General features: G+C 35.1%; 1 protein-coding gene across 2 annotated transcripts in view; it reads right to left on the bottom strand.

The window, feature by feature from the left end:
* Positions 1 to 24,746, bottom strand: part of ROCK1 (Rho associated coiled-coil containing protein kinase 1) — a 101,451-nt gene that overhangs the window by 5,752 nt on the left and 70,953 nt on the right. For both annotated transcript variants that reach the window (XM_084888080.1, XM_084888081.1), the window contains exons 19-29: positions 24,508 to 24,668; positions 22,680 to 22,864; positions 21,289 to 21,358; positions 20,523 to 20,617; positions 14,871 to 15,036; positions 13,770 to 13,863; positions 13,274 to 13,362; positions 12,145 to 12,333; positions 10,434 to 10,593; positions 4,498 to 4,568; positions 3,735 to 3,823 (exon numbers count right to left, since the gene is read on the bottom strand). In XM_084888080.1, the coding sequence (XP_084744206.1) occupies positions 3,735 to 3,823; positions 4,498 to 4,568; positions 10,434 to 10,593; positions 12,145 to 12,333; positions 13,274 to 13,362; positions 13,770 to 13,863; positions 14,871 to 15,036; positions 20,523 to 20,617; positions 21,289 to 21,358; positions 22,680 to 22,864; positions 24,508 to 24,668 (1,369 nt within the window). The remainder of the gene's footprint in view (positions 1 to 3,734; positions 3,824 to 4,497; positions 4,569 to 10,433; positions 10,594 to 12,144; positions 12,334 to 13,273; positions 13,363 to 13,769; positions 13,864 to 14,870; positions 15,037 to 20,522; positions 20,618 to 21,288; positions 21,359 to 22,679; positions 22,865 to 24,507; positions 24,669 to 24,746) is intronic.

Below are 24,746 nucleotides of genomic sequence, written 5' to 3'. Positions count from 1 at the left end.
AAAGACTTGGAAACACGAAAATATATACAAATGGCCAATAAACATATAAAAAGATTCTTGGCATAATTAGTCACGAGAAAAATACAAATTAAAACAATGAGATAGCATTTCATATTAATTAGAAAAAGAAAAAATCAAAGACTGACAACACCAAATGCTGGTGAGAATGTGGAGCAACTGAAACCCATATTATTAGTAAACATTTAGGGTAAACTAGTAAAAATATAGGGTAAACATTTTTGAAAATAATTTGGTAGATTTTTTAAAGATTAAACACAGTTCTCCTCTATGACACAGAAATCCACTCCTAAAGTTCCTAAAAGGAATGTTCTTATCAGTCTAATTTCTAATAGTCCCAAACTGGAAGCAACTCAAATGTCTGTCAACAGAACAATGGATGAAAAAATTGAGATATATTCTTCCAACAGAATACTATTCTGAAATTAAAAAACAAAACAAAAACAAACAAACAAACAAACAAAACCAACAGAAATTGCTACACATAGTAAAACACTATGCTGAGCAAAAAAAGCCAGATGGAAAAGAGTATACACTGTATAATTCCATTTATATTGTTGTAGACTAGGCAAAATTAATTTTAGTGATAGAATTTAGATTTAAAATTTTTTTTTTTTTTTAATTTTTAGAAAGAGAGGAAGGGAGAGGGATAAAACATCAATAAGAGAGAAACATCATTGATTGGATGCCTCTTGCACACCCCCTACTGGAGATTGAGCCCACAAACTGGGCATGTGCCTTGACTGGAAATCCAACCAGAACCCTTTTGGTTCATGGGTCGATGCTCAACCACTGAGCCACAATGGCGTGGCTAGAATTCAGATTTTTTAAAAACGTGTTTTTCTTTATTTTAGAGAAAGGAAAAGAGAAGGAGAGAGATAGAGAGATACATCAATGTGAGGGAGAAACATTGATCTGCTACCTCCTGCATCCCCCACCCATTAGGGATAGAGTCCACAATATGGCATGTGCCCTGACCGGGTATCAGACGGGTGACCTTTTGGTGCCTGGGTCTATGCTCAACCGAGTAAGTGACACCGGCTAAGGCCAGATTTTTTTCCTTCTAAGAAGGGGCAAAGGTGAGATTTCTAGGATAATGGAAATGTTTTACTTTATCTTGTCTTAAATGGTTATTACATGGGGGTTTATAAAAGTCACTGAACAGATCATTTAAGATGCACGCATTTTAATATACAAAAATCATACCTCAATAAAAAGTTAAAACAGAAATTACCTCTCATTGATCTAAAAAGTAACTTAGTTGAAAGATGATGCCTCTTATATTGTTTATGTATTATTCCATTTACATGGTCATTTAAATTTTCAAAACTAATGCTTTTTTTTTTTTTTAATATATTTTATTGATATTTTACAGAGAGGGGGAAAGGAGAGAGAGAGAGAGAGTTAGAAACGTCGATGAGAGAGAAACATCGACCAGCCGCCTCCTACACACCCCCCACGGGGGATGTGCCCACAACCAATGCACATGCCCTTGACTGGAATCGAACCCGGGACCTTTCAGTCCGCAGTCCGACGCTCTACCACTGAGCCAAACCGGCCCCGGCACTAATGCTTTTTCTTAAAAAAGGAAATGAAATACCAGCACTCTGGTATTTGTTCAGTTCTTTTACATTCTAAGTATAAATGGCTCCACAAATGTTTAATTCCAATGGCAATACTTCATTTTAAGTTTGTTTTTCTTGAAAACACCCACTACACTTTAAATTTACATTTTGTTGCTTATGTTTTACCTTTAGTCTTTAAACTTAAATACAGAACTACCTTAATCTATGAAGCCAGCATTATCCTAATTCCAAAACTGGATAAAGACACTACAAAGAAAGAGAATTACAGGCCTGATGAACATAGATGCTAAAATCCTCAACAAAATTCTAGCAAATCGGATCCAGCATTACATTAGAAAGATTATACATCTTTACCAAATGGGATTTATTCTGGGGATGCAAGGATAGTACAATATCTGCAAATAAATAAACGTGATACAACACATAAACAAACTGAGAGATAAAAATCACATAATCATATCAATTGATGCAGAAAAAGCATTTGACAAAATCTAACACCCTTTCTTGATAAAAACCCTCAGCAAAGTGGAATAGAGGGATCATACCTCAACATAATAAAAGCTTTATATGAGAAACCTATAGCCAACATTATACTCAATGGGCAAAAACTAAAACTATTTCACCTAAGAACAGGAACAAGACAGGAATGCCCACTCTAATCACTCCTGTTTGATATAGTATTGGAAGTGCTAACCATAGCAATTAGACAAGAAGAAATAAAAGGCATCCAAACTGGAAAAGAAAAAGTAAAACTGTCATTACTCATAGATGACATATTGTACATAGAAAACCCTAAAGACTCCATCAGAAAACTACTACAACTAATAAATAAATTTGGCAATGTAGCAGGATACAAAATTAACACTCCAAAATCTATGACTTTTTTATACACCAATAATGAACTTACAGAAAGAAAAACTAAAAAGCAATCCCACTTACCATTATAACAAAAAATTAAGATACCTAGGAATAAACTTAACTAAGGAGGTAAAAGATCTGTACTCAGAAAACTACAGGAGATTGAAAACAGAGATAGAGGAAAACATAAACAAATGGAAGAATACACCATGTTCATGAATTGGTAGAATCAACATCATTAAAATGTCCATATTACCCAAAGCAATCTATAGATTCAATGCAATCCCCATTAAAATACCAAAGGCATATTTCACAGATCTTCTTTATATAATCTATAGCACCTGTTGTAATATAGGAAGCAGTGCTGGGAAATGACTTTAGAATGAATACAAGGAAAAAAACCCCAAGCTTATTAAGGCCTCTTTGATCTGTTATTAGAAAATAAGAGATACATTTATAGTATTTCCTTTTTTAAAATGACCACATAATCATATACATTTTGAGATGTCTTCTGAACTTAGAACCAATAAACACTGAAATAAAAACTTTACATTAAATCTTACTTTAGAAAATTGTGCCCTGTCTGGGTGGTTTAATTGCAGCATCTTCCCATACACCAAAAGGTTGTGGGTTCAATTCCTGGGCAAGGTGTATGGGTAGCACCCAATCAACGTTTCTCACATTGATGTTTCTCTCTTTCTCCCATCCTCCTCTCTCTCTAAAAATCAATAAATATATCCTTGGGTGATCATTGAAAAACATATATTGTCTTTAGAATACATAAGACAGTTATGCAAAATTTTCCCTTTCACATTTTGTTTAAGATTTAATACAAAGTTATTTATTTATTTATTTATTTATTTATTTTTTTATTGATTTTGTACAGAGAGGAAGGGAGAGAGATAGTTAGAAACATCGATGAGAGAGAGTCATCGATCAGCTGCCTCTTGCACACCCCCTACTGGGGATATGCCCACAACCAAGGTAGTACATGCCCTTGACCGGAATCGAACCTGGGATCCTTCAGTCCCCAAGCCGACGCTCTATCCATTGAGCCAAACCGGTCTCAGCTAAAGTTATTATTTAAATATAAGAAAAAAAGAAAAGTGTGTAACATTGTTTCAATAAAATATAAACTAAATTGTAAGTCTAAAAATAATTGATTATATATGTAATACTTCCAACAATGAAAAATTATTAAAAAAATAAAATTAAAATAATTATCATAAGTTAACACTCAATTGACTTAAAATTCAATCAAAAGCAACTTACTCTATGTCTAATACCATAGATGGATTGGATTGTTCCTTATCTTGTTCATCGTTATAAAATAAAATTTTCTTGCTGCTTACCACAACATACTGAAATGAGAAAAGAGGGAAGAGGCATAATAAGATCAACATTAACTTGGTTGAAAGTAATAGGCATACCTGCCATTACTAGTAAATTATATTACTCTAGAGGCCCAGTACACAGATTTGTGCATGGAAGGGAGAGTCCCCTCAGGCTGGCCTGCACCCTTTCGCAATCCAGGACCCCTCAGGGGAAGTCCGACTGCCGGTTGAAGGCCAGGCCTGCGGGTATTGGGCCTAAACTGGCAGTTGGACATCCCCTGTGAGATGTAGCAGTGCGCTGAGCCACAGGCAGACAGGGAAGAACCCGAGCCAGTGCCACACTGCTCACTCTCATCCTAGCCCATTGAGCCTGCCGCTGCCTGCAGAGTCAGGAGAGGCTCCCACTGCCACAGTTGCGCTTGCCAACTATGATCCAGGCTTCTGACTGAGTGGGCACACCCCCTGTGGGAATGGGCTGACCACCAGGAGCGGCTTTTGCATTGTCCGTCTGCCCCCTGGTGGTTAGTGTGCGTCATAGTGAGTGGTCGACCGGTTGTTCCAGTTGTAACAATTGCTTAAGCTTTTGTATATATAGATTGATCTAAAATCAATGCTAATAATAGGGCAGTTAATACAAGTTCTACACTTAAAAGTAAATGTATAACAAAATATCAAATGGAAAACTATGAGGCATATTATACCTGTTTCTTCCAGCCATATCGTTTGATATTTCCTCTATTTGGTATTGAAAGCCAACCTTCAATTCTTGACTCTAGGAGAAAAATAATATATAATATTCAGTCTTAAATTATAACAAAAAGAAAAGCTATTAACAATTTGTCTGACAGCATGCAGCAACAGGCATTTGAACACAGCTAAATGAATAAGTGCTATAATTTGCTCTTTCATGCTTCAATCACACAAATCAATTTTAATGGCCATACAAAGATTGCAGAAAAAAATTCCAAGCCACTTTTCCCGTAAAATTAACATTTAGTACTCAATTACAAAAGTATGAAATAACAACAATAACCTTAAGAGCCAGGCAAGACTGGAATGGACTGCAGCTTAAATGGGATATGATACAGAAGACTATAAATATCATTTAACATTCATATAAAAATACTTAGCAAAAAAAAAAATTATGCAGCAAGTAGAACAAATCAGAGCCATGATTTACACAAGAAAGAGCAAGCAAAAGTACAGAAGTGTCCTATTACTCACAGAAGATAAGAATAGAAGATAAATAAATAAGGAATGCAGGCAGAATCAACTAGATATAAAGAATAAGAGACAAGCATTTTATTTGTTTTCTCAGTACAATATTCTGATAAACTTTTTGGTAAAACACCCATAATAATTTCAATAATATTGTCCAAATTTAGTTGGTGGGGTACTTAATTCTAGTGGTAAGTCCAATTACAATTCTCATCAAACTAAAAAATTATGGTACTAGAATTTAATAAATAGCAAAAGAACACAGAATTCAGTTGGTCAACCTTTAACATTTTAACGAGTTTGTACATAACAGAAATTCTAGACTAATTCTATCAAGGTATTTTATAGTAATTATCACTACTGTTTAATTATACTTATTTATTAGAAATATTTGCGAGAAAAAGATGATTCCATTAGAAATAGTTATTTTATATCAGGTTAGAGATAAGTGCACTTAATTGTTTTTATATATCTATTTTATATTTGAAACAACGAAAGAATGGAAAAGTAACCAAATTTAAAATACATTATTATAATGTGACAGATTATACCATGATCTAATCAGAATATTATATATTGCCCTTTTCACACAAAGGCTGTAAAAGAGCTCAGGGTTATATTAAAGGTAACAAAAATGTATAACATTCACTGAACATTTATTTTTGCCAAGTGCTTTACAAGTAATATCTCATCTAAAAATGTGTGTGATTCCATGAATACAGGAATATAGGATAGGATAGGTTCTATTATCATCTTCCATTTACGAAGAAAGAGACTGAGGTTAGCAAGGGAAACGGATTTGCCTAAGGGTACTCTTATCAGTAAATGTCAAAGCATTCTAATTTCTGAGCTTATGTTCCTAGAGCACAATACTATTATGTCCTATAACAAGCTTTGAAATTAATTGAATCAGGGTCACGTTCTTATTCCAACTTCTTTAATGTACTTAATGTCCTTTGCTTTTGTTATTCCCTTGCACTTGTTAAAGTAGATGGAATAGTGAGAAACTTCAGCTCAAAATGATCCCCCTCTTCTCCCAGCTTTTTCTTAGTTGCTGTTATTTAGCCCATCAATAATTATTTTATTTCCTTAGGTAGTTCCTTGGTAAGTTTTGAGAGTGCAGAGACCATAGTCTAACACTTTTATATACCCCACTGCATCTGATATATAGAGTAGGTACTTGATAAACTATTTGTTAATTATTTTGCAATTCTGCTTTTTAAAAGTTAGCCAATTAAGCTATTCTCTGTAAATACTGATTATAATTTAACAACCAAAGGGCTGTTTTATATTAAATGACATGCAGAAGGCTAGTGATCATTCACAAATATTCTCTTAGAAAAGCAAAGAATTATTGCTAGGACAATTTTCCTCCAAAGTGCCAAAACTTGGGCCTCTTATTCCTAAATCTATTTAATACCAGTAATTCCTCATTGAAAATAAAAGACATGAAAGCCATTGAAATCTTGGCATTTATACAAAATTGTATATGCCAAAATACCGCTCTCAGTTATTTTTTTTTCTATGAGGATAAATGCCAAAAATATTTATTCTTTCTGATTCTGAGTTTGGATTAACCTGCCAGTGTTCTCTTTATTATATTTTCAATGAATTAGTACATGTTATAACTTTATCTGTCATTTTAATATTCCTATAGAAATTTTACATACTAAAGGCATTTTATGAATCAAATAAGTCCAGTTTTATATTTGTTGTAATTTAAATGAAGAAATTTAGGGCTCAGAAAAGGTACAGAGGATATGTGTTTTTTTCCAATTTAAAACAATAATGTTATGGAAGTTAATTTTAGTTTTTCCTTCTGGTGAGTTATCTTCAGAGAAACAGTTGAACAAATACATTATACTTATACTCAGCTATAACAAAAAAATTTATACTAGCTTCTCCTCTGTCCTTTCTTTAAAAAAAAAAAAAAAAAAAAAAAGTTATTGATTTCAGAGAGGAAGGGAGAGGAAGAGAGAGAAACATCAATGATGAGAGAGAATCATTGATTGTCTGCCACCTAATGGGAATTGAGCCTACAATTTAGGCATGTGCCCTAACCAGGGATCCACCCATGAACCCCTGGTTCATAGGTCAACGCTCAACTACACCAGCCAGGTTATTTCCTTTCTTCTTAGGTGCAAGTTAATGCACCAGCTTTTAATATTATAAAGACCACCTTTACAACCATGACCACTTGTAAAATAAGTGGCAAACTGAAAGTATAATGTAGTCAATTCCATCCTTTACATCACAGACACAGAAATCAGCTTCTCCAGATAAAGAAATGTTGAGGACTTCTAAATCTGAGTTATCATCAGTAACATACTACAGAAGTACAAAAACAAGTTGGCACCACATTTTCTGTATTTGTATAGCAACTTTAACTTAAAGAAAATTAGATGTGCATTACTGCAGTATCAGCAATTGACTCCTTTACCCAAACAAGAGATAAAGAGACTAACTACAATATATGTAAATCACTATTTAATAAAGCCAATTTAAACATCAAAGCTAAACCCAAACCACAGCCCAGTGGTTTGGCTCAGTGAATAGACCGTCGGCCTGCGGACTGAAGGGTCCCGGGTTCAATTCCGGTCAAGGGCATGGACCTTGGTTGCGGGCACATCCCCAGTGCGGGGTGTGCAAGAGGCAAGCTGATCAGTGTTTCTCTCCCATCGATGTTTCTACCTCTCTATCCCTCTCCCTTCCTCTCTGTAAAAAACAAACAAACAAACAAACAAACAAACAAAAAAACAAACAAAAAAAACATCAAAGCTAAACTCTGATGACTACCTAAGTTTACCTGGATAAACCACATACTACTTGAGAAAAAGAACTAAAGAACCATTCTAACTTATTTTAATTATATTCAGAAGTGATATTAAAAAATGAAATCAACCAATGTAAGAATTCAGATGCACTGATTATCTTCAAATCACTGGTTATATTTGGACAAAATCACAAACTCTCATATACTCAAATACTTGGAAACACATAAAGAAATCTACCCTTTAAAGGTTTAAATTGCACAACTTGAGATCAACTGGATGGAAAAAGAATGGTGCAGATAATCAATAAGATATAATGAATATTCTTCATCTATTTTAATATTCTTAGGTCAATAGTTACAAGACAAGGAAAGAGAGACATTTATTACATTAGTCTTTATGTCATCTAGACAATAGGCAAACTTAACCCTAAAGGTAATCTTTATTATATTTACACAGTGTGCTGGGTTACAACCTGTCACAAAAACAAAAGAAGGATAAAGACAAAATTAATAAGAGGAGTGTTTTTAAGAACTTCAAAGGGTTATAAGTGAGAGAAGGAGTAATGATTTTTTTTCTAAGCTTTTCCAAGTTTGGAACTTAGATTTAATCTAGTTAATGATAAGACGTCCACTAAAATTATAAAAGCTGAAATTTAGAAACACATGATAATTAAATAAGACTTTATATTAAATGATGAAATCTAAAAGAAATAAAGTCACATATCAGTTCATCTACCCAACTACTTAAAAAAGAACATTTTATCAAACTAAAAATATGATCCATATTTCAAAAGGCTTTTAACTGTTAAGTAAATTATTTCATTGAAAGTCCTTTCTTTTTTTAGTCTGTATTTTAAGACCATTTACTAATTTTCTAAATTAGTAAAATTAATCATTAGTCATTACCTTTGAAAAATCTTTCAGATACCTGAATGGTATATAACTCTCTAATATTAAGAATAAAGTAAAAATTCTTTAATAATTGTTTCTATATATAACTGCAAACCTTAAACTTTATTTGCAAGAGACCATTTTTAGGCATCTAGAAAATGGTAGGTTTAATACAGATTTTCAATTTACTAGCAAAATATCTAACAGAGAAAGGTAAATTAACACTGATAAAGGTTATCCTTTGACTTCTACCTCCAATATGAAAATCAAGTATACAAAACTGTAGAAATCTTAATAAGTTTGAAAACTAAGAACACAGTAAGAGAGGAAGAGGTACCTTAATTGGTTTCCTTTTATAGCAATGAGAAAGGCCACCAGTATTTTCAATTTTTTCCCTCACTGAGTTTGGACTTTGAAATAAAAACAAAAATTCTGAACATACCCAGCTATTTTATATTTTATTTTATTTTTTTACATACCCAGCTATTTTAAGTAATAGACTCAGCGTGGAGCCAGTAGAAAATTTTAAAAATCTCTTTGTTGACTGACTCAAAAGAGGATTTATTAAATCCAGAATCTGAAATCTAACTGAATTCCTAACCCAAGGCTACCAATCAAACCGTCTGATGATCCTTTGAGTTTAGCCTTCCTAAATAACCCAGGATAGAAGATAAAATTCATCACCTTCCTCTTTTTATTTATTTATTTTTTTAAATCCTCATTTGAGGACATACTTTTTATTGATTTGAGAGAAAGAGAGAGAAAGGGGTAGAAGTAGGGTGAAGGTGGGAAAGAGGGAGGGAGGGAAGAAGAGAGAGAGGAAAACATTGATGAGTTGCCTCTCACACCTGTCTGACCAGGGGTTGAACCCACAACCTGGGTATGTGCTCTGACTAGGAATCGAACCTGCCACCTTTCAGTATATAGAATGACACTCCAACCAACTGATCCACTGGAGAAAAGAAGACAGAAAAAAGTCTGAAGTCCTAGCTATGCACTTTGTCTTTACTTAACTCCCTGACTCCTGTCCACGTCTTCCAAACCTTTTTATCTATTTCTCTAAATTTGAAACTTAAAGTCTGACTAAAGTTTATCACTACTACATTAGGTATGCTTCTATATAGGGCTGCTATGGTTCTTATTAAGTACAGTTCTTAGTTTTAGCACAAAAATAAAAAAAATAAAAATTAAAGAGCTGCTGCAGCAGCTTTAACTTTCACCTTAAAGTTAGGCTGCTTAGAATAGGTTCATAAAGTTCTTCAGGTTTCTATTCAGATATAGCCTCTCAGATCTATTATAATAGCCTAACATTGCTTATGACTGATTATATTCCATGAAGTGCACTACTAAGTATACAAATACCAAGAGACTTGTGGGGACAGGTTTGGCTCAGTGGATAGAGCGTCAGCCTGTGGACTGAAAGGTCCCAGGTTCGATATCGGGCAGGGGCATGTACCTTGGTTGCAGGCACATCCCCAGTAGGGGGTGTGCAAGAGGCAGCTGATCGATGATTCTCTCTCATTGATGTTTCTAACTCTATCCCTCTCTCTTCATCTCTGTGAAAAATCAATAAAATATATTTATAAAAAAAGAAAAGAAAAGAAAAGAAAAGAAAAAGACTGGCTATCAGAAACAAACTCCCTCTTAAGGATACATGGACAAAATGACAAGAAGCAGAATACCAAATGAAAGAAACACACATTAATTCCCATGACATTTAAGCAAACTTGAATGAAGTAATAGAAATATTCTTACCTGGAAGGTTTCCATCAGTTTCATCAGCACTAGGCAAACTAGCAACACTCGTAGAATCCGATAGGTCCAGAAGTTTAGCACGCAATTGCTCGATATCACTCTCTTTGCTAGCCAACTGCATTTGAAGCTCATTCCTATGTGTACATTCTTCTACCAATTGCTATTTTTGAAAAATACCAAGATAATATAAAGTCAAGAATAAATTTCCAACATTAGAAATTAAAAATTGATGGAACTATGAATAAGTAATCTAAAGTTGCAAAACTGAAAATTTTACTAAAAACTTCATGAATGTTTACAATTACAGAGATTGATCTGACTATACAAAAGGAAGTTCTCTTCCTCAGGAACACATCATTGTTTGGTTAAGCTCCTTTTCTCCTTGCTTTAAATGAGAATTTTTTTTTTTAATACAAAGCATCAAAAACAAAGAAACACTTGTTAATAGAAAATGCTTTTGAGAGGTTCCAAATGAAATAGTTTAAAGGGTACAGAAAGCTTCTAGGTACCGTAAGATTTTTAAATGATAGAGTCAATGCTTGAATCTAATAAGACGGGAGAACATGTTCTCAACTTTGTGCTATTAACAATCAAGAACATATCAAAAAATTAAGTTTGACATTCCGATTTCAGAAAAGTTGAGTCCTAATTAGAGAAAATAATATACCAAGTATATAAAATATAGCTCCAATAAACCAAAACCTCGATTCCAATTATAGTCACTACAAGAGGCCCAGTGCACAAATTGGTGCACAGGTGGGGTCCAGCCGGCCCTGCCCCAATTGGGCAGATTGGGGCTGGGCCTGTCAGGAGGAGGAGATGTTGGGAGTTGGCTAGTCGGCCAGCCCCAATCAGGGCCTCATCAGAGCCAGGCCAGCTGGGGAAAGGGGCAGTGGGTGATTGGCCAGCAGGGGGTGGGGTGGCCATAGAGAGGGGGTGTGGGGGGGTGGGCCAGCAGACACGGGCCCAAATGGGATAAGGGGTGCCAATCAGGGGGCCAGTGACCTTGGGGAGGGGCCATAGGTGGTTAGCTGGCTGGCACTACCCCTGATAGGAAGGGGGGCTGATCTGGGGGAGGATCAGGCAGGGGGAGGGGCTTCAGAAGGTTGGCAGGCTGGCCCCGCCCCCTCTTGGGGTCGGGGAGTGCAATCAGGGATGGGCCGGCCAGGGAACAGGGGCTGCAGGCCTATCAAGGTGGGGCAGGCTAATAGGGGACGGGGCTGGCCTAGGGAAAGTGAGGGAGCAGTTGGCCATAGGCCCACTCTTGATCAGGGTGGTAGAATCCCATCAGGGGCAGGCAGGCAGCGGGGAGGGGCCACAAGGATGGCCAGCCGGCCTAACCCCCTGATCGGGCGTTTCGCTTGCCACAGTGGGCATCATAGTAACCAGTCGCTATGGTCGTTATGGCCATGATGGTCATTGGCTTTTTATATATATAGATAATACCAGCCATATCTCAATTTCAGCCTAAAACCTAAGAGCAGATGCTAATGGGTAAAAATTACTCAAGATATAATGGTTAATAGACAATACAGCATCTTTCTATGTCAAGATCATGGTTCATATTAGGGTAATAATCAAATTGTGGAGAGTATAAACCAAAATATGCATTTTTATATGAAAAATCTAATATAAACAAGAATAATATACATATTCAGCAATAACAATTTAAGAAAATAACCCTCCATGTACATACACACAAAAACCTTACCGCTTGCATGTCATTCAGTTCCTTCTGATGTTTCACTACCATCTGGTTGAATTTCTCTCTTTCTTGGTTGAGTTCCAGTTGTAGCTTTCGATTTTCCTTTTCTTTCTTCCTCAAATCCTGTGTATTAGCTTTCTTTCTATCAATTTTAAAGTCTTTTCGATTCATTATTTCTGCCAACTTGTTAACAGCCTATTAAAATATTAAGATATTAGTAAGAATTTCAGTGTAGCCATCCAATTTAAATTTCCACTAAAAATGTATTTTTTCTTCAAAATCAGTAAGGAGGACTTTTTTGTGCATAAAAATTAGGATAACCTAATGAAAGTTGGGACATGATAATTGGTAGCACAAGTAGCAACAATTACTGACTTATCTCATTGCTCAAATGTAAAAACTAGATAAGCTTGAAAAAGTCATTTAGCATTCAACAATGGATACCTTTATAAAAAGACAGGATATCAAGTTTTAGTGTTAAAAAATCTGATTTAGCTGCAGCATTAAGTACAAAGTATTATATCCACCCCTATAGTTTCTTATTTATTCCCAATTCTTCTCTCTTGCTTCAATGTTTTCCCTTCATTAAATTTTACAACTGTAAATTAGAGTCTTCTGTACAATCTAAAATATTCTTTCTAGTCAAGTGACTAGACAAACTAGCTTTCTTAACTCAATTGAAATCCTATTTCCTGAATAAATCTTTACTTAATGAAGAAAAACTATTGCGTTATTTGTTCCAATGAAAAGCCTGACTCTTATACCCTCATTTTTTTTTTTAATCCTCACCCAAGGATATTATTTCTTCAATGATTTCCAGAGAGAGTGGAAGGGAAGTAGGGGAAAGAGGAGGAAGAGAGAAAGAGAGAGAGAAACAGCGATGTGAGAGAGACATATCTACTGGCTGCCTTCCACCTGCACCCCTGCTGGGGTTGGGGAATCTGCAATTGAGGTATGTGCCCTTGACTGAGAATTGAACCCAAGACTCCTTGGTCCATAGGCTGACGCTCTAATCACTGAGTAACCAGTCAGGGATTATACCCTCAGTTATAAGAAAAAGCACATAAAAAACAAATATTAACTTCTGAATATTCAATACTCAAATACAAACATGGAAAAGACTGAGCACATGTACCTGTGTTTTAAGAGTTCGTTCTGTATTGATATTCTTTTCAAAGGCAGCCTTAAGATTATTGATCTCCTCCTCTTTCTTCTGTTTGAAATCTGTCAACAATTTATATAAAATGTTATTGTATGGCATTAATCACTTTAGTTTCTGCACTCCAAATCAGCAATTTAATACAAATAAATAATACAATAATTAATAAATAATACAAGAATAAATTCTTTCACATAATCACAACTGTAAAACTATTTTTGCCCACTCTGTATATACACTGTGAAAGGATTCCTACCTTCCCCATTGAGTTAACATATCCATCACCTCATGGATTTACCTTATTTATTTATTTTTTTAAGAGTGAGACTATTTAAGTTCTACTAAAATAATACTTAAGATTAAAGAAGTTATTAATATATGAAAACAAACATTTCCAAAACATTATGTAAACAACTAAAGATTTACTCTGAACTGATTTAATGTTATGCTTAAAAAAAATAACCTTACATACCTTCCTCTGATTTCCTCATTTTATCAGTTAGCTCTTCATTTTCTTTTCTTAATAATTCAACATCTTTGGTTAGCATGCTGTTCATTTCCTCAAGCTAAACAAAGCACACAAAAGTTTAAGCTATAATCTCTTTGCTAGTCTTATATTTAAAGCAATAATTTTTTTAAAAAATACTTTCATTTTTCCCTAAATGAAAACAGATCTGTCACTGCTTAACTATAAATATGCCTAGTTTCCAGTTTAAAATATGTAATTATAATTACAGTAAAATAGTTAAAAACAATTGTTAGCTTCCAAAAATTATTTCAGAGAGAGTGTATGTGTATGCTTGCAAATACACATGCATATACACATGAAGAAAAGGAAAAAAGTGTAATAGAAAGAAAACTAGACTGCAACTAGAAAATTTCCATTTACTTTTCTAGCTTTGTGATCCTTCTGAATCTCAGTTCCTTCACCTGAATGATAATGAACATGACAATTTAAAATGTTTGATTGATTACTTTTAGACTTTTATTCATTACTCTATATAGATTATTTAATTTAATCTTCATAAGTATTCTGAAGAGTATTATTTCTATTTTGTAGATGAAGAATCTGAGGCTTGAAGTTAATCAGTTCCAGTGTATGAAAATAATACAATAAATTAACTTTAAGTGTTTCTTCACATGAAATATTTTAACACCTACAGCCAAAAGGAGGGGAAAAAAATCCCCAATACAATGAATACCATTTCAATTCCTAATAATTGTTTTGAGTTACATAAACTATTATATTTTATACATAAGTACAGACTTACCACTGTAAACATGCATGCACATACACTCACATCCTAAACTTTAAGACAGGGGTCCTCAAACTTTTTAAAGTGGGGGCCAGATCACGGTCCCTCGGAGAGCTGGAGGGCCGGACTATATGAACTACTAATTCCTACTGTAACACCTTGGCTGCGCTCACTGCCCAAAAAACCTGGCGGGCAGGATCAGACTCCCCTGGGGGCTGCATGTGGCCCGCGGGCCGTAGTTTGAAGACCCCTGCTTTAAGATGTACTAACCTATTTTTATTTAAAATTTAGTCATATAACCTTTTATCACCACTTACCCGACTAACAGTGTGATCTTTATCTGTAATCTCTTGTCTGTTTCTTGAAGCAGCTTTCTTGCTTTCTTGGGTCAATTCAAAGTACTGTTCTTCTAAAAGCCCTCGAGCCAACTGCTCAGACTCAGCTTTCGTTTCAGCTAGATCCAGCTGAGTAGCAAGAGTTTCTCTGCAATACATTCATAAGAGAAACAAATACAAATAAACTCTTCACTACTGCACAGTGATTGCCATGAACATTCTGATAGTTCTCTAAGTCACGCGAGCTGGTATGTATTCTCGCAAAGGGTTGAGCTCAAAATCAACTCTTCTAGAACATGAGATTAAGCACATCTTTCATCCAAATACTATTAGAGAACCTGAGACATCCTTTTTTTTTTATTGACTTTTTTCGATAAGGAGGAAGGGAGGGAGGGAAGAAGGCTAAGAATGGGAAGGAGGGAGGGAAAGATGACGAAGGGAGGAAGGGATGGAGGGAGAAACAAACATCGATATGAGAGAGATATATTGATTAGTTATCTCCCACATTGATATGTGCCTTGACTGGGGATTGAACCCAAAACCTAGGTATGTGTCCTGACCAGGAGTCAAATTACAACCTTTTGGTGTATCAGATGACACCCCAACCAACTGAGCCACCTGGTCAGGGCAGTAAAGAATTCTTTAATGTTTAATAATCAATACTTTGCTATTGTGCTTAACTAAGGAAAGATGATAAAGCAATGGCAAGTAGTCTACTTTTGAAAAGGAATTTGTTGTGGATTTGGCACAGGAGAAAAGTCACTGGCTTGTAAATCAGGAGGCCAAACCTTATGCTCTTATCTCTGTTCTTCCCTTCCTCCCTCTTTTAATCTTCATTGTTGAAAGTATTACATAATCCTCCTTTTTTCCCCATTAACCTCCTCCAGCCTGCTCCCCTTATCCCTGTTCTATCACTAATTGACAGGGACATTGGACAAGTTCCTTACCCTTCCTGGAGCTCACCTCAATCACCTCTGTAAAACAAGAGGGTTAAACTAAAGTATTTAGTACAGGTCCCTCCCAACTCTGAAATTCAGTGAGATTATAAAGTCTTATGAAAAAATTTACAAACCACTATAACCTATTCTAGGAAAACTCCTTGATAATTACACTTTTAACTCTTCAGATCAAGACCAGATCACTTCAGTTTGCCTGATCTTTTTTCCCAAAGAGCCTCTCTTCAAGAAGCTATTCTGGTCATAATTGTATATATGAGGTTCTGTATATATCAAGCTCAGTAAATATTTGCTAAATGAATGCCTTCCACCTGTTTTCTACTCAATAAAGTGATGCAAATTTGAATTTTCTGTCTCAGGCCTAAAGAGAAAGTCATACTGTAAAAACTAAAAAATCCTAATATATAAAGAGCCAGATACCATCATGACCAAACAGACAACCGGTCACCATTAAGTGCATGGAGCACCTCTCAGTCCCTCTCTCTCCCCGGCCCCCGAGAGCCACTCGCCATGAAGGGGGGGTGGCAGCAGGCGGGACTAGGGACTGTTAAGCGGCGGTGACTGTGGCATCCGGCTGCTTCGCAGGTCAGCAGCGGGCTTAGCGGAGCAGTCATTGGGCAGCAGAGTTTCGCAGAGCAGTCACGGGGCAGGGGTGGGGAGCTTCACGGACTGTCCAGCGGCCATCTTCGCAGGGCGGCAGCAAGCTTCACAGAGCAGTCAAGGGATGGGGGGAATTTTACGAAGCAGTCAAGGGGCAGGAGCGAGCCCCGCGGAGCAGTTGCGGGGTTGGGAGAGTCTCGCGGAGCAATGGCAGAGCGGGAGAAGCCTCACAGAGCAGTCAAGGGACCATGAGCATCCTGGGGTGGGAAGCTTCATACAGCGTCGCAGGGCGGCAGAGGCCAGCAATGGAGGCCAGGCTAGGCCTATGGACCCTAACCACACGCTATTTTGTGCTTGCTGGGCCTCTAGTATATATATTTTCTTTCTTTTATTCAACAAATATTTATCTGAATGCTAGCATGTGCCAAACACTGTTCAAGGAATTAAGGCATGCAGCAGAAATACAGTTGCTGGTGACTATAATAGTCTAAGACCAGCATTATGAAATATTGCAACTGGTAAACCTATGAATATAAGGGTGGTTCTGTGCTATTAAATTACAGGCTTCAGGTAGATAACGTTCTCATCTGGATTTACCACTTGACATCAAATTCGGAATAAAGTACTTAAGTTATTCATTAAAATGCAAGAAAACCTATTTATCTCAAATTATATTTCTATATAATTGTGCAAAAGAAAGCAAAGAATGATAAGGTGTTTTAAGATAAAATCTGTAACTATTTTCATCCAGGCTTTCTTCACAACTCTCCATAGAGACAGACCTGTCTTTACTGATGTTTAAGGCCAATCTCTAACCTTCCTTCACCCGTCTCTTTAAAGAACTAGAATAATTCTTGATTCTTCTGGGTTTTAAGACTATAGGCAGGGGCTTTGTTCTTGTTCACCGATATATTCCAAATGCCTATAAAAGTCTCTGGCTCACAGAAAGTGCTCAGGAATTTTGTTTTAATCAAAGAATAGATGTACAACTTTTCCCACTCTGATTTCCTTCCCATATCTTATTTAAATACTAGAGGCCCGGTGCATGAAATTCATGCATGGGAAGGGCCCTCAGCCCAGCCTGCACCATCTTCAATCTGGGACCCCTTGGGGGATGTCCCAACTGGAGGTTGGGCCCTCCTGGGGATTGAGCCTAAACTAGCACTTGGACATCCCTCTCACAACCCTGGACCGCTGGCTCCTAATTGCTCACCTGCCTGACTGCCTGGTCACCCTTCTCTGCCTCCCCCTGCCGACCTGATCGCCCCTCACTGCTCTGTGTGCCAGCCTGATAGCCCCTAACTGCCCCCCATTGCCAACCAGGTCTCCTCCAACGGCCCCCTCCCTATCAGCATGGTAGGCACCTCAAACTCAATAGGTCTGAAATGGAAATATCATCTCCCCTCTTTTCACAATTTGGTGTTCTTTAACTCTGGTACTAGCTTTACCATCAACACAATTGCTCTGGTCAGAAACTTGAGTCAACCTGAAATTTTCCCTAACCTTCACTCCCACTCCCCCAAATTCACAGCGCCTACTGTTTCTACTTTCCTATTTTTCCCCATGCACTTGCCTCTTCTTTTATTGTTAACTTCAACTGTAATTTTACATCTAGATTATTTCCATGGCTGTATAAGTGTACACCTTCTATTTACCAGCTTTGACTCACTCCAATCCATTCACTACTCTAAAAAGTGGAGCTTTCTAAAACACCATCTTGTCAATCCCTAGCTTAAAATTTCATTCCATATTTATTGAATACTTATTCTTTGCAAGGCCTAAACCTAGGCAATGTAGATATGCAACAGAACGACAGAAGCAAAACTTCCTACTCTTCAATGCTTGATAATTCCAAATGCAAGGAACTTTTGACTCAGGATTTTTTCTGACTCAGGATTTTTTCTCTAGTATTACCTGTCACCAACTGTTTCCCTACCTGTAAACTAAGCTATTTGCTATTGTCCAAATCACAGACTGGCTTTTATCTATAATTCCCCCTTCCCCATTCCCTGGCAAATCCGTTTTTATCTTAGTTGTCACCTAGGAAATGTTCTCTGAATCCCACATGGTATGATGAGGTATATCCCTTTAGTATGTTCTAATAGCACTTTGTCATAGTCGTCTACATTAATTGCATCTGTCAGCCTAGATTCTGAAGCACTTGAAATTGAAAACCATAACTTACTAATAATTATATCACTGGCATGAAGGACTGTGGTTAACACAATAGTAATGATAAATATATTTATATTAAATAGATCAAACAGGGACAAACATGTCAATCCTCTAAAACAATATAGTACACAGTAGATTGGTTACTCCTATCATAGTGAATGCACACAACCTGGGATTACATATTACACTGTGAACACCATACAAATGATAGGCAAGAGGCTGTACTCTATCATAGGAGTCTATTACCATCACAGGGACTAACCAGGAAATGTAACTCTCTACCTACTTTAGACTCCATCTAAAGCACTGAATGTCAATGATACTAACAACACAAATAGGAAGCTAGACATTATAAAGTCATATATGAGGCAGCCTTGTCCCCTCTAAAGATCAGATTTGAATTTGAGTAAGCCTCCAGATTAGGAATGTCCAATTAAATCTTCTACAATGATGGAATGTTTTACACTTGTACTGTCCAACATGGTAGATAATAACTACATATAGACGATTAAGCACCTGAAATGTGGCTAGTATTAACATTTTAATTTTATTTAAATGAATTAAACTTTAAATTTAAATGGCTACATGTAGTTAGTGGCTACCACCCTGGACAGCACAACTATAAATTTAACCACTGAATTGTAGGAAACATGAAAGAGGATGAAAATATTCAATTAACTATAGAAATAAAATCAACAAAATCACAACTGAGGAAAAACATATGGGACAAATAATCCATTCTTTCCACAGATAACTGTGATACTCTTGTGGTGGGAGGAATAAAGATATAATTAGAGAGGGGATACAGTGGAATTCTGTGGTGGAGAGCAAAGTTCCATCTCTTCCATGGGTAATAGTTATAATGATATTTGTCATATAAATCATAAAACTATGCATGTTTTATTATTTTATGTATTTGTGTGCTTCAACATTAAAGTTAAATTTCTAAAATTTCTTTCAACTCTAGCTGGTTTGGCTCAGGTTTGATTCCTCAGGTCAAAGGCTCAAATCCCAGCCCCAGTTGTGGGAGGCAACCAATAGATGTGTCTCTCTCACATCAATTTCTCCCTGTCTCTCCCCATCCCTTCCACTCTCTAAAAAAATCAATGGAGAATATCCTCAGGTGAGAACTACCAATAAATAAATAAATAAATAAATAAATAAATTTCAAATATGGTTATATGAAAAGAGAATATAACAATGTCAGAAAACTAGTTCCAGTGTCTGTTCTGACACTAGCTATGAGAAATAATTACACTTAAGTAGCTTTAAAGATCTTCTTTTTCTAAGGCACATATGCAATAAAAACTAACCTTCATAATAGGTTAATTTCACATGAGGAAGAATGTAAATACCTTTATGTAACTTAAAATTACTTGTGAGTACAGCATGAACTATTGAACTATTTATATACAAAACAAGGAATCCAATGAGCAAAATTAACAGATGAATAGAGCCAGAGTCATGGCAATATGGAAAAGACTGATATGCATATATGCTTTACCTATGGACACAGACAATAAGGTGTGAAGGCCTGGGGCAGGATGGGAACTGGATACAGGGGGGCAATGGAGGAAAAAAGGGGATATCTATAATATTCTCAACAACAAAAATTTAAATAAAATTAAAAAAAAGAAAATTAAGAGACCTTTGAAAACAATTTACTGTCACAGTTTAGTGAATCTCTGTACAATTGCTACAGTGTTAATATATAAAATTATCTTTTTCACCATAAAGGTAAACTTTAGCCTAAATCTAGTTTGATTTATTTTGAATGAACCAAACATGATTTATTACACCATTGCCATCAGAATAATGGCACATCTACTATCTATCTTTAAATTTTAAGTTAAGAATGTTTTGTTGTAATATTGAGTCTTGTTCTAAAGTAAAATAAACATACTTCTCATTTTGTAGTTCCTGTATTTTCTTTAAATTTTCTCTGTTTTTTTCTTCAATTTCTTCCTTCAGTTCCTTTACCTGGGTTTTATAAAGTGTCTGCAAAACAAGTGTTAAGAGAAAAAAAAAGTGTTTATAGTGGGTTAAAAAGAGTTGGTAGTTTCTTATAAAGTTAAATAACAGATGATCCAATAATTCCACTCCCAAGTATTTAAATGATAGAACACAAGTTTGGCAACCAAAAGAAACAAACAAAAAATTAAGAGGCTTCAATAGATCCTCAAAGCTGTAAATGTTCATCAATGATAGTAGCAAAAATAACTTGGCCTGTAAAAAATGAGTTAGAGTGACTACATTGGAGAAAAAGCAAAACAGATGCATAAAATGCATATAGAGCTAAACAGGAAAAATCTCTTAAACAAGTATATGTATGCAGACTACTGTAATATGCCTACATGAACCACACGTGATAATACAAGTACTCTAAACCACCTGAACTTGCTACCAGGTGGACAGAACCCTTAACAAAATGTCTCATATGTAACTCTAGAGTTTGATGGCAATTCTGGAAATATCTGCACAAAAATGGTCATTTCTTTACAACTTAAAAGACCACGAATTCAGGTTGAGATGAAATGTAGAAATATTGATATAAAAGGGAGAAAACGATTCATAATCATTTAAAAAAGAATCACAGTTCACATTAATAATCTAAATATCTTGTTATAGATCAGGTTTTGAAACAGTATAATGTTAAAAATGATTCTCACCGAGAAATATTGTTCAGCTTCAAGTTGATCTTGTAGTTCCCGCATCTGTCCTTCATTTCCTCTATATTGTCTTTAGACAAAAAAGAAAATAGTAAACACATGCTCCTATTTACAGCAGACTTTATATTATTCTTTGTTTCATAAAGTTGCTAAAATAAAAAAGGTTTACTGAAATTACATTTGTTTTACAAAATGATATTTCATTACACAGTATTACTTTAATATTTATATTTGGTTAGACCATATTGTCTGGTTCCATTTTGCTCCTTATAAAATAATATTATGCAAAGCAGAGGGAACCTTTTTCTAATGAAGATCACTTTCGGGAGATTATTAGTTGTGGATGAATGCAAATTGCACAAATAAAAATGATTTTTTGAGATAAATTTTTGTAAAGAAAAGCATTTTTAGGGATACATTTAAAATGTCTTATGTGGTAAGTAAACCATTAAAAACAAAGGACATACAACACTTAATATATAACAACAAATCAGTACTATATATTATGACCAATTTAAAAAAAAGGCAGGGGGAAGTGGGTAGAAATGAATAATCAGGTAAGGAAAAAGAAGGGAGAAAAGAAACACAGACAACTAACTATATATACAGAATACACACACACAACTGGATAAAGAGAAATAGTCTCAGAAAGACAGTGACACAATGTATCCCATAGACAGATTTTCAAAGATAAATGACTTCACCTGCAGTTGTTAGGTTTTCATATTAGATATTAATAGCTTTGTATTTTCAGCATTAATTAGGCATATGGTTAATAGAAGGTACATCGTAAGTGATCATTGAAAGATGAATTAATTTTGGGAGAAGAAAACTGCAAAATACATTGTTTGGTGAAAATAGTGGTTCTAAAAGAAAATGAGAATTTCACCAGTATAAATCTAATGAAGTCAAAATTGACTTTAAGAATCACTGTGTTTTAAATGAAGGTGGCAAATGAAGATATAAATTTGGAGGACATAAACCTTGAACATTTCCTATAAGGTACTGAATCCATAATAAAAAGGACATCTGTGATATTAGAAATTCAAATGTGAAAAAAGATGACTTTTGTGGATATGAAAATCATGAGAAAATTGTGGAGTTTTCTTCACCATAAACAGACTTACTGTAAAGAAGTAGCTTTAATAACTTCCTTTATTCTTCCTTGAAATAACTATTTTTTTTAGAAAGTCTGTCCTTCCAAAGACTGAACTCTCCTGTAAAATTTCTTTGCAAGTAAATTACTTTATTTCTAAATGCTTTGTTAAGTTTTCCCTTCACAAATTCTAAGTACATAATCTATACACACATAAAATATAAAACACATAAGCAATACTGAATACAAAAATAAAATCAATAATTTTTTAAAAAAATGCTCTTTTGAGACTTACTTTGTAAGTTGAGCTAATTCAAATTCTAATAATCTCTTTGCTTCCAGTAAAGTATTTATTTCCTGTTTCATCTGCTTTTCTAGACCTTTTAAATTGTCTGCCTCAAATGCTTGAGTCTTCAATTCATTTTGAAAGAAGAGTCGCTTATTTGATTCCTGCTCCAATTGCAGAGTGAGATTCTTAACCTATGAATGAGAAAAGTGATTGGGATCTTAAATCTCTTTAAGCTTATTAGACATTATTTTAAAGAATACAAATCAAATCTCAAGTATAATATAATGCCTTACACAAATAGAGAATATCAACATTCTAAACACTATTATTCTATGTGTTTATAATTGCAGAATTTATTAAGTCAAATTAATACCCAAGTTTCATATATATATCTTAAGGGAAAATTTTTGGTTTCCTTCTACTCTAACCAGTATGGAAATCTTGAAATGAGTACAAATGCCACTTTTGGGGGTAACTTCCTAAGAGGTACTTGCATTTACCTGTTCATTCATAAGTGTTTATGCTCATCTATAACCCTCCAAAGTTTTTGAGGTCTTCCTTAACTACCAGGTGTGATTAGCCATAACACTCCTACAGCACTCACTACATCCTCTTATAATATATGTCATGCTTGGAATTACTATTTTAATATCTATCTTTTCCTCTGGACTCTTAAGTTTCACAAAAGTCAAGACCATATTTCTATTACTCAGTATCCCAACTCCTAGCACAGAAATAGAGGGATAACAGATGGCCAAAAATTATTTTAAGTGACTGAATATTATCTTTCAAACTTTCAGCATACATTCTTCCTGCATCCTTACTCTAATAGGTACCTCTAATTTCTCTTCTTTATAGGACATTATATATACTATTATCTGTTTTCTTTAAAGAATCTTTTCACCTATAGCTATCATTTTAAATTTAAAAAACTATTAATACTCTTCTCTGGTCAGATCAAGCTCCCTTTTTCCTTACGTACCTATCTCTGAAGCACTCAGTAGTCTCTCTTTCATTGTCATCTTCACTGATAAGTTCCCTACACCAACTCAGACTTCTGACTCTCAAACTATTAACATTTGAGGTCTTTCTCAACCTTTAAAATAATAGTAACATTCTGTCCCTCTTTTGTGAAGATTATTCTGATTTTCCTGATTATTCTGGTCTTCTCTTTCTCCCCTAACTTACATGTGTAGACTAGTTACTTTCATTTTCTAAATAATTTCTAAAATACATATAGTAGCCACAAGAATATAATATCATTTGTCTTTTTATTTATTGCTTTATAAATGTGTATCCTGTGGTTTCTGTCAATCTAAGCCAGTCAAGACTACAGTTTAACAGCTTTTAGGAATCCTAACAGCAATGCTCCTCTTTGGGATTATAGAATACAATAAGGACAGTTTCTTTTTCCTTTACTAAGGTATTACAAATGTGTCCTTATTGTCCCATTGCTTTACCCCCACCCCCCACTCATGCCCTCACCCTCCTGTTGTTTGTGCCCATTGAATAAGAACAGTTTTTGTTTGTTTTCTTAAAAAGCAGATGGTCAGTTTCTTCAGGGGAGGAGCTATGGCAGTTCTACATAGTTGTGCTGTCTGTGCAAAATGATACAGACCCTATGTATGAATACTGAATAACTATTTGAAGATGAAAATTCTAAGAGCAAGGGATATAATAGTGACCACATAGCAGTGAACACAGATACATATAGGTTATTTCATTCGAATTTCTTCCATGTTGTTTAAATTATAGATAGCGACTTTTCAGACATAACATGTGATTGTTTCTCTTTTATAAGCTGATCAAAATCAGTATTTTCTATTTTTCTTACTTCATCCTCCATTCTTTCTTTACTTTCAGTCAAATGTTCAAGCTTCTGCTGAGATTGTTTCAGATCAACATCTAGCATGGAACACTGTTTCTCAATCTGAACAACCCTATTTTCAGCCTTTTCTCGAGCTTCTCTCTCTTCCTTCAGCTTTTTTTCCATCTCTGTGAACAAAAAGTTGCAAGCATACATTTAAAGAAAGATATTACTTCATTACTTTTCACTTTCATGGACTGTATAAA

This window comes from Pipistrellus hanaki (genome assembly GCF_964339955.1).
Source record: "Pipistrellus hanaki genome assembly, chromosome: 6".
Taxonomy (NCBI): Eukaryota; Metazoa; Chordata; class Mammalia; order Chiroptera; family Vespertilionidae; genus Pipistrellus; species Pipistrellus hanaki.
Note: the sequence above shows the minus strand (reverse complement) of the source record. Positions and strands in the feature narration are given on the sequence as shown.